Source organism: Giraffa tippelskirchi, chromosome 6 (assembly GCF_054371585.1).
Source record: "Giraffa tippelskirchi isolate mGirTip1 chromosome 6, T2T-mGirTip1v1.2.pri, whole genome shotgun sequence".
Taxonomy (NCBI): Eukaryota; Metazoa; Chordata; class Mammalia; order Artiodactyla; family Giraffidae; genus Giraffa; species Giraffa tippelskirchi.
Window position 1 is genome coordinate 8610974 of NC_137280.1, and position 11527 is coordinate 8622500.

General features: G+C 39.5%; 1 protein-coding gene across 9 annotated transcripts in view; it reads right to left on the reverse strand.

Moving 5' to 3' along the window:
• The window catches only part of RUNX1T1 (RUNX1 partner transcriptional co-repressor 1), a 148236-nt gene that overhangs the window by 39710 nt on the left and 96999 nt on the right, over positions 1-11527 (reverse strand). For all 9 annotated transcript variants that reach the window (XM_081496867.1, XM_081496865.1, XM_081496869.1 and 6 more), the window contains one exon: positions 8841-9022. In XM_081496867.1, coding sequence (XP_081352993.1) covers positions 8841-9022 — 182 coding nt within the window. The remainder of the gene's footprint in view (positions 1-8840; positions 9023-11527) is intronic.

The following is an 11527-nucleotide window of genomic DNA, read 5'->3' on the forward strand; positions in this document are numbered from 1 at the left end:
AAAGCATTCAAACATTAAAACAGCCCATAGAAATAAAGGTATGAAAAGCATCCCTGGTACTTCCTCCAATCACTCATGGCTACTTATAAAGCCAACTCTATTCAAAGGATGTTATGCCCCTAAAGCTAACCAAAACAACTTAATTGCTATTTGTTTGTCTGCTTCTTAGAAATGCTTACAACTACCAACACGTCATCGCTTGGGGGCAAATTCTAAATCTGCATGTTTGTTACCTTCTCTAAAGGTATGAGGCAAAACCTAACAAATATCCATTGTCCCATATCAACATACTCTCAAAATAACTCAGATTCTAGTAGGCAGTCTGTCACAGCTCATGGGTTTCTGGAAGGCATTTTTTTGGTTTGCTTTTTATATTCTATCTCCTTTTCAGAAGAAAGTTTTCTGAATATAACCTACTTCAACATTTAGATCCCAGTCACCTCTCTCAGGGTCTGATGTCATCAGAGGACTCTTCAGGACTCAGCTGTGTGACCTTGAGATAACTTGGAAAAGTTAACTTTCTGGTTTGAGTTTCTTGCCGAGTAAAAATGAAACTAATGGGCAATAAAAATGCTTAAAACAAAAAAACTCTTCACAGATAACTTAACTGACACCTTATCCCACTTCAGGCTGTTTTTTCTCAGCTCCTCAATATAGAGGCTGTAAACTGATTCATTTGAGAAAGAAAAGCTTTTTTAAAAACTTTCCTCAATATAAAATATTTTTAGTGTCATAATTGGCTAGCATGCACTGATAATCCCTTAGTAACATGGAAATGAGGAAGAATGAAGAAAAAAATATTATTAAGATCATGGCAATAATCAGAATAGGAGGACCAAGCAATCTCTTACATGCTGCTCCTGCTAGGGAAAGGCAAATTGGTACAGCGTAATAAAGCTAAGAATGGCAAGGAAAAAAGTGAAAAAGTTAGTCCTCTTACAAACAAACACCTGCCTTAGATGCTGACTTCTCCCTTTGACCACAGGTATTTCAAACGGCACATGTCTAAACCGACCTTGTCTTTCTCTGGCACTCCCAACACCAGTCAATTATGCCACCTTCTACCCAGCCACCAAAATAGAAACTTGACGCCACTCTCTAACTCGGTAGAGTTATCCTCTCTAACTTTCTGCTCCAAATCCAGTCCTGCTGCTCATCTCTTCTCCGTCACAAGTCCTTCTGAGCCGCCTCAGACACCTTATCTTCGCCCCATCACACCACTGTCTCTGCAGGCATCTCACTCAGAGCCAGGGCTCAGACACTGCCTGAGTCTTAAAAAAAAATAAATAAAAACTTCACTTTTGTATTTTAGAAAGAAGTCTATGCCTAAATCTCAGGAGGTGACAGTTATGTTGAAGAAAAGCTCAAAGGCATAAATAACTTAAACAAATGTCCCTTTCCTTTTCTAATAAATGCATTTGTTAAGGTTTCCACAGAAGGACTAGACGTTAGAATTAAAGGGCAGGGGGAGAAGAGTCATTTATGGCATATTTTCAAAACACAACTCAGTAAACAGTCTCTTCAGGAAATAGGTGAGTTCAGATAAGAATTTTACATAACCACCTTCTAGCGGTGTTGAATAATGCATCTGAGGCAAAATACATTACAGACTCCCCTGCTACCTTAAAAAGAAAATCAAACCTGATTCTTTAGGACAACCTGTGGGGATTTCTGTGTTTGCAGAAATATCACCCTGAAGGAAGTGGGATGTTTAGACGGTGAAAAAGAGCACTGACTGACACAGGACCATCACTACTGAGCCACACAGAAAGAAGTGCTTCCATCTCTCTACTGCCGAACCACCACCCAGGAGATCACTTCCTGAGAGGAGGGCTGACACCTTCTGGAGTAAATAAGATAGATAGATGCAGGTGGATGTTGGTGAGTCTGGACAGAATCACCATAACTGAAACTTTAAGGATTACAACATACAGGTTCCCAGAGCTTTCCCTCCCAGAAGGAGAAGGTGGAAAGCTTTGGACATGAGTCCCTGCAGCTCTCCGTCTGCTGGACAACCTGCCTAGGAGTGGCTGTCCCCTCATCTTTGCTAATTTCCGGCCACTGTTGAAGTAGTCGGCTGCTACCGCTCTTGCTATCTGGAACTATGCTTTCTTACTCTAATCTGTAATCTATACATCCCAGTTGGAGCCCTCTAGTTTTTTGTTAGTGAATCAATCATGGCACTTTGTTCCTGATCGTTTTCATGGATATGGATATTTCAGAGATGCATCTTTTAAAATGATAGAAAGCAAACAAGAAAGCAAAAAAGACTCTTGGGGAAGAGACCATTTGCCACACTACTAAAAATGACTGTATTAAGTTTCATTTTGATTATTTGTTGAACTGGTGTTTTGCTGTTGTTTTGTGTTTGCGGTGTTTGGCTTGGTTTTGTTTTATAAGCTGGCATGTGTGACATGCATTATCTGGAGCATAACTGGACATACCAAAGTAAGCAAAACATGATTCCTAACATCGATTATGGTTTAGTAGTAGACTTAAATTCCTTTTGAAAGTGTGCTAGCAAGAAACTTTTTACCATGTGTGAGCATGCTAAGTCGCTTCAGTCATGTCTGATTCTTCGCACCTCTATGGACTGTAGCCCCCCAGGCTCCACTGTCCATAGGATTCTCCAGGCAGAATACTGGAGTGGGTTGCCATTCCCTTCTCCAGGGGATCTTTCTGACCCAGGGATGGAACCTGGGTCTCCTGTTTTGCAGGTGGATTCTGTACCATCTGAACCACCAGGGAAGCCCATCTTCTACCACAGTGATAGTGATAGTGAAGTTGCTCAGTCGTGTCTGACTCTTTGCGACCCCGTGGACTGTAGCCCAACAGGCTCCTCCGTCCCTGGGATTCTCCAGGCAAGAATACTGGAGTGGGTTGCCATTTCCTTCTCCAATCTTCTACCATAAACACAATTTAATTAGAGATACAAGACTTCAGTACTGTTACATAGGACTCGAACTCAGTAGGTACCATAAAAAGAGTACAAAAGTGGTGTGGGAGATCAAAAGCAGACTAAGCCACTCTAGAATGTACATTTGAAAGAGCAGGGGCTACAGAGTTGCTTTCAAATTTTGGCTTTGCTATTTGCAGGCCCTATGAACTCATGAGGCTTAATCTCTACATGTGTCACAAGACGGGAGAGTATTTCAGAGCTACTGAGAGGACTGTATGAGAGAATCTACATGAAGAGTCTAACACATACTTGGCATTCAACAACTTAACCAAGCGCTTGCTTTTCAAGCTGAGGCATTCAGAGGCTATGGTATTACAGACGTAGTTACAAAAGCAGGGGGAATTCAAGTCAGAGAACCTAGGGGCTAGAATTCCATCCATGCCTCTTACAAGCCACGTGAGCTCAGATATATTATCCAGGCAGCCTGAACCTACGCAACAGGACTGTCAGGAAATAAGTGCTATGTGTTCATATGTAACTTAGTTAGCATGGGCCTGGCACATCTTAAGTGCTCAGTAAACAGTATTCATTATTATAATATAGCTGATTGGGAAGCTTCATTCAAACAGCAGAACCTGTGTAAGTTAGCCTGCAAAGTCTGAATAGATTGCGACGTATGATATATAAGAACTAGGGTAGAGAACAGAAACCATCAGTCAGAATACAGACTAAGGCGTGAATAATGTTCAGCAGAGCTGGGAGAGCCACAAAAACAAGTTTAGAAAGTCAGCACTGAGGCTAGAGCAGGGAGACCAAAATGTTCTCGACAGCCATGTAATCTTCCTCATCATGTAAATACTGTTTCACTAGAAGCCTCCACAATTGATGTGATTATTATTTTTAAAAAAGTCATTTCTACAGGAATGATGCCTCTCTTCTTGAAACTGATGAATGCATAAAATATGCAACACAAAACAAGAATGTGTGATATAAACTCCTCATATTTTTCATAGAAAACTGAACACAGTAGATAATAAATATTTAATTCTTACTTGCAGAGTCAATTTATTGAAATCTCATTCATTTTGCAGTAAAGGAAAAAATGGACCTAATAGGTTCAGCTGGTGTGCACCTTGCTGAAAAATCTCATATTCAACCAATGCGGTTTCAAAGCGACTGCCTTATGACCCTCAAACATACAGTGTTTTCTAATGTACTCAGGAAGGCAGGAAACCTGGCTGACTGTGATCCTCTATCCTTACAAAGATTTATAAAACCTCAGTACATTCAACTGCTGCATTTGCCCACATAAGCAATTGTAGAGAAGAAATAAATGAGGGAAAGGAGAGAAAAAGATACAATCCTTAGTTGAGCTTTCCTTATTCACATTCTGCACACTAAAACGTATTTTGTGCAACAGGAAGATTTCAGGTATGTATTGATAAATATGCTGGTTTCTCCATTAAGAAGCCCTATAACTTTAAGCAAGTTCTTTGGGCCTTAGTTTCCTTAAGATAAAAAAAGATTGGCTTGGTAAATCCATAAGATCTCTCCCAGCTGACAAATTATATACTTCTAAAGCTCAAGAAAATCTTTAAAAATATAATGTTTAATAATTGGGGGTGGAGGAAATACACATTAATGCAACCATGTGGCCTTCAAAATAAAAATCAAGATGTGTTCAACTGAGAGTAACTTAAAGCATAATTACATTAAAATGATAATAAAATAACACAGAGATAGATAGATGAAGGGGATTAAGATTTAACGTCAATCACTTGAAAGGGGGAAGAAGGTAGTGGAGACAGTGTTATTCATATAAGACCAACGATCACTCGATTTGGTTTAAACCAGAAAGTTTCTGCATCAGAAAATCGGCATAACAGGGGAGAGCACAGCATTAAAGACAAAAAGTTGCAACATCGAAGCTGTGAGAAAAAGACATCAAACGATAATTAACACACAAAAATGTATCTTTTTAAATGCAGTGATTTTTATCTATTCTGTAGTCTCAAAAAACGCAGCCTTTGTCTAACTGCTCTTTCGTTCCTCATACTAGTTGATGCTGTGTCCTCAAGACCATCACGGTATGCAGTTTTAAAGAGGGCTCTTAAATTCTAGTCTCTGTTTGACACTGGTCACCTCATTTAACCAGCTCCAAAAACGGTTTGTATGCCCTTGCTTGGGCTCCCCTGGTGGCTCGGTGGTAAAGAATCTGCCTACCAATGCAGGTGATGCGGGTTTGATCCCTGGGTCGAGAAGATGCCCTGGTGAAGGAAATGGCAACCTGCTCCTGTCTTCTTGCTTGGGGATCCCATGGACAGAGGAGCCTGGCAGGCTACAGTCCGTGGGGTGGCAAAAGAGTCAGACATAATTTAGTGACTAAACAACAACAGCAGCAACAGTCCCTTCCTCATCTTTTGCCATCACTGAATGGCAAGATAAACAAACCTTTACATATGAACAAAGAATGGAAATCAGAACTTTCTATTAGCTTTCCCTGATAATTTAGAAAAAAAAAATAGCATGATTTTTAAATGAATTGTCTTCTTTCTAATTTGGACTCTAAGTTATTCTACCACAGACCTACAAATCTAGTATAGTTGTTCAGGGACTCACCCTAGAAGTATTTTTAAGAAGAAGTAGAATAAATTTTACTGTTCTGTACAGAAAAAAAAAAAAAAAAGATTTCACAGACTTTCCTGGAGTGTTCATTTCTCTGTAAATAACAGGAATGCTTAAAAAAAGAAAAAATTACAACCAGTGACAATCATATTTAAGGATGAGAAGTTACATTTGCCAAAACCCATCCCTGAAATACGTGAGGACTGTTCAGTAGATTAAATCAGCAATCGTCACAGAATTTAAACCCCCAAAGTTGTAAACAAAATATAGAGTGCTCTTTTGCTCATGACATGTCATGAACAAATTACCAAAATGTGTTTTCTCCTCAGGTGTCACTTTTTCCCTCTTTTAGTGACTGATGGTTCCCAGTGTTATTACAGAAACAGATTGATCTTTTTAATGAGCCAGTTTAATAGACTCCAAAATCTCACCGTGGCTGCTCATCCATGTCAGACCATATGTACCAACAAAACATTCAGTAAAACAAAAAAAGCTCTGCTGTCAGACAGCTCCATACTCTATAAAATTTCATATAGTAGATCTGGATATACAGATAAATAACCAGAGAAGAGAAAAATGCATATGCAAACAAGATGCAGAAAATATATGCAAAGAAATACTGTAGGCCCATATTTTCTTGGCTCTGATGAAATCCCCACAAGATACAAATGTATTTACACAACATATTCTCATTACCCTTCCTCCTATCTCTAAGGAAATCCATTTGCCATCTTTCCATTATAACACACACTTCAGGGTTCCACTTGAAAAAGAATGTTCCAGCCAAAGAGCAACTGTGTGAATTCTGACTCTAGCAACTGTCTATGAATAACCAGAGGGGAACAAGACTAAAGGCTCTTTTAAGAAAGTTCTATCTGACTGAATACAAACACGCATGCATACAGTTACAGATCATCACAATAAAAATGCTGATTTTCTGCAGAATTCATATGAAGTTTCCATATTGATGTTAGCACATTGCCAAGCTTACCTCAATACTGTTCAAGAGAGGTCTAAAGTTACAGTATATTCACATATAAAACACGGGGACAGAAACAGTGGAGAGAGGGCTGAAAATATAGAGAAGTGGATAAAACAAGTTTTTATTCCACCTGTTACAGTTACTTAGCATTTAAAGTTTCTAGAATAGATTGTGTCCATGTCTAATGTTGGCTATAGGATTATTATCATGTATCACAGTCATCTAAACCTTTCCCTGTTATCCCTTCCTCCATCCAAATAAATGTCCTCCTTCCCAATTTTCCATCTAGTCTCTCCCTAACTTCCTTTACTGCACTGTCTTGGAAAAATGGAGCTGAAGCATCTCAATACCAGCACACAGGACCGATTCCCTTCAGGGTAAGAGGTTAGGATCAGACAGGAATTCACATGTGAATCATCTATCCTTGGGCTGCCTCCTGGTTTTCAGCATCACATGGACATGTCACTCAGACACCTGGATTAAGCACTGCCTTTGAAGCTAACGTACCAAATGCTTAAATACAGCTTGCAAAAACAAGGAAGTAGCACTGTTGGTAGGTCATGGAAGGAGGTTGAGTCTACAGGATGTCAGAAGTAAACTAACATTTAACCCTTTGCTTTAGGATTTTAAACTATTAAGAGGTCCCATGTCACGAGGAGAAAAATTCCAGAGATTGGAGCATAAAAACTGCTTAACAGAGGATTATGTAATAACTATATGTAAACTGGCTGGCTTTTAATAACATTCTGATTTGCAAAGCAGCTAATACATTTAAGGGTAGCTAAGTCGGTCACAGATAGAAGGATCGTAAGCTCCCATGAATCTGCGCCAGAGTGTTAACCTTTCAAAGGCTGGTCTACTCTTGCCTGATAAAATGCAGAAAGAGTGAATGGATAGAGGAAGGAAACAATGCATATGACAAATATGTTTCTGAATACAGTTTCATTTTAAGATTCTCCATATTTTACAAATGCAAGATGCTAATAAGGCTTCATATTTCTGTATTAAAAATATTTATAAATGAAGCTGAGGTACTCAGGAAACTTATTTCAATAAGGTACATTGGAAGTTTCATGTGTATATCTTATTCAACAACTAATTTGTAAGGTTTCATGGAGAAGGGGCTTTATTTTACAATTCTTAGAATTCTCAGTTATGAGAGCAGAGAACCTGGTAGAATGAATATTGACTGGTAGATACAATTTATCAGAAAAAAATGCCACCTGTTAGTTCTATTACTTAACTCTTATATTCACTCAGTTCAACTAGCTTCACTGAAGTTTTCTCTTAGTTCATATAAAATCCAAATTAAACAGTTACTTCACTGTGTTTAGGCCAGATTTCAAAACCATCATGTTCTGAGAAAACCTGGAATAATAAATTACTGGAATAATAAAATATGTGCTTTGGATGAATCATATAGTAAATGAGAAGCTTAATATAGGCATAGCTTGGAGATCCTGTACATTCAATAGCTGATCACTACAATAAAAGCAAACAAAGCCCATCACACAAATTGCTTTTTCCTTCCCAGTGCTCATAAACGTTCTGTTTACATCATACATTAGTCTCTTAAGTGTACAGTAGCACCATGTATACACAAGTATATACCTTAATTAAAAAACAATTTATTTCTGAAAAACACCAAAACAATTACGATAGTTAACATTAAAGATGACTGACCAAAGATAACCGACCAAAGATAACCGTAATAAATATAATAATGAAAGCATTTGAAATATTGTGAGAATTACCAAAATGTAACACAGAGACTCCAAATAAGCAAATGCTTTTAGAAAAATGGTGATAAGAGACTAGTTCCATGCAGGGTGACCACAAACCTTCAGTTTAAGAGGGAAGGAAAGAAGGGAGAGAGGGAAGGAGGGAAGGAAGGAAAGCAGTATCTGTGAAGCACAATAAAGTGCAATAAAGTGCGGAATGCCTGTACTGCGTGTCTAATAAACATCAGCGGCACTTGGCACATTTGAGTATCATTCATCTTTACCTTTCACTTTAACATTTCAAGCAACAGTGGTGATCATTTGTGATGCACAGAAAAATCAAGTCACTAGATTGTATATCTGCAACTATCATAGTGCTGCAGGTCAATTAAACTAAAAAAAAAAAAAATTACAAGTAACAAAGCTTAAACTGCACAAAAAGCTAACTGGCACAGGCCAGAGGCTCATCATTCATTCTGCAACACCCCAAGCTTCAGCAAGACTCCCTACGGCCCCTCTAGCTTATTATTTTGCAAGATGTGTCAGTCAGCAGTTGAAATACGACATGAAACATGCCCTCGTGCCGCCGGTATGGGGTCCTCCTCCCTCTTACCTGTCTGGAGTTCGCCTCTTCCCGTTTTCGTTCACATCGAGAAGCAGCTCTGAGGAGTCAACAGGTGAGGTGGTGCTGGCATCCAGAAGCAGCTGTTCATGCTGGGCGAGGTACTGGGCAGGGTTCTGTTTGGCCAATCTCGCGCAGTGGAGGAGCTCACGCTGCAGAAGGGGCAAGTTGGCCTGTAAGGGCAGAACAGGAATGAGAAGGTGCCCAGAGGCTCCTGCCAACCAGGGGACCTACTCCACTTTGCAAACACTAGCGGACCAGACCACACAACTCAGCTAAACGAAATCCTGCCGAACGCATGCAGTTCCCAGGCACGACTTCCAGCACTGGCTACAGTGTTAGCCTCCCTCTGGGCCTGGAGTGGATAAGATGCCTGAGGCAGGTCTTACCCCTCCTACCTTCAGGCCCATTAGTAACATTGGCAGTGGCTCCTATTTAGGATTCCTTCATAAACTTAGCAGGGCAGGAGGTGGGAGGGAGCTTCAAGAGGGAGGGGACATATATATACACGTATGGCTCATTCATGTTGATGTATGGCAGAAACCAACACAATATTGTAAAGCAATTACCATTCATCTAAAAATAAATAAACTAAAAAAAGAAAGATTATAAAAAAGCAAAAACAAAAGATCCCTTCATATTCAAACATTGTAAGCTCTACAGGATACCAGATTCCAGCTCCATCTATGAGCAACTTTTGTTTTCCACTAGGAAGATAGATGGTCAACACCGAAATCAGATTGATTATATTCTCTGCAGCCAAAGATGGAAAAGCTCTAAACAGTCAGCAAAAACAAGACCAGAGGCTGGCTGTGGCTCAGATGATGATCTCCTTACTGCAAACTTCAGACTTAACTTGAAGAAAGCAGGGAAAACCACTAGACCATTCAGGTATGACCTAAATCAAATCCCTTACAATAATTATACAATGGAAGTGACAAATAGATTCAAGGGATCAGATCTGATAGACAGAGTGCCTGAAGAACTATGGATGGAGGTTCCTAACACTGTACTGGAGTCAGTGATCAAAACGATCCCCAAGAAAAAGAAATGCAAAAAGGCAAAATGGCTCTCTAGGAGGTCTTACAAATAGCTGTGAAGAGAGAAATGAAAGGCAAAAGGAGAAAAGGAACGATATATCCATCTGAAAGCAGAGTTCCAAAGAATAGCAAGGAGAGACAAAAAAAGCTGTTTTAAGTGATCAATGCAAAGAAATAGAGGAAAACAATAGAATGGGAAAAACTAGAGATCTCTTCAAGAAAATTAGAGATACCAAGGGAACATTTCATGCAAAGTAGGGAACAATAAAGGACAGGAACGATATGGACCTAACAGAAGCAGAAGATATTAAGAAGAGGTGGCAAGAGGAAACAAAAGAGCTATACAAAACAGATCTTATAACCCAGATAACCATGATGGTGTGATCACTCACCTAGAGCCAGACACTCTAGAGTGCAAAGTTAAGTGGGCCTTAGGAAGCTTCACCACGAACAAAGCTAGTGGAGGTGATGGAATTCCAGCTGAGCAATTTCAAATCCTAAAAGATGATGCTATTAAAATGCTGCACTCAACATGCCAGCAAATTTGGAAAACTCAGCAGTGGTCCAAGACTGGAAAAGGTCAGTTATCATTCCAATCCCAAAGAAAGGCAATGCCAAAGAATGTTCTAACTACCACACAATTGCACTCATCTTGCACACTAGCAAAGTAATGCTCAAAATTCTCCAAGCCAAGCTTCAACAGTACGTGAAACTGAGAATTTCCAGATGTTCATGTGGATTTAGAAAAGGCAGAGGAACTGGAGATCAAATTGCCAACATCTCTGGATCATAGCAAAAGCAAGAGAGTTCCAGAAAAACATCTACTTCTGCTTCATTGACTATGCTAAAACCTTTGACTGTGTGGATCACAACAAACTGTGGAAAATTCTTAAAGAGATGGGAATACCAGACTACCTTACCTGCCTCCTGAGAAATCTGTATGCAGGTCAAGAAGCAACAGTTAGAACTGGACATGGAACAACAGACTGGTTCCAAATTGGGAAAGGAATATGTCAAGGCTGTATATTGTTACCCTGCTTATTTAACTCATATGCAGAGTACATCATGCAAAATGCCAGGCTGGGTGAAGCACAAGCTGGAATCAAGATTGCTGGGAGAAATATCAATAACCTCAGATATGCAGATGACATGATCCTTATGGTAGAAAGTAAAGAGGAACTAAAGAGCCTCTTGATAAAAGTGGAAGAAGAGAGTGGAAAAGCAGGCTTAAAACTCAACATTCAAAAAACAAAGATCATGGCATCCGGTCCCATCACTTCATGGCAAATAGATGGGGAAACAATGGAAACAGTGACAAACTTTATCTGCTTGGGCTCCAAAGTCACTGCAGATGGTTACTGCAGCCGTGAAATTAAAAGACACTTGCTTCTTGGAAGAAAAGCTATGACACACCTAGACAGCGTATAAAACAGCAGAGACAGTACTTTGCTGATGAAGGTCCGTATAGTCAAAGCTATGATTTTTCCAGTAGTCAAGTATGGATGTGAGAGTTGGATCATAAAGAAAACTGAGCACTGGAGAATTGATCTTTTGAACTGTGGTGTTGGAGAAGACTCTTCTTTAGAGTCCCCTGGACTGCAAGGAGATCAAACCAGTCAATCCTAATCAATCCTAAAG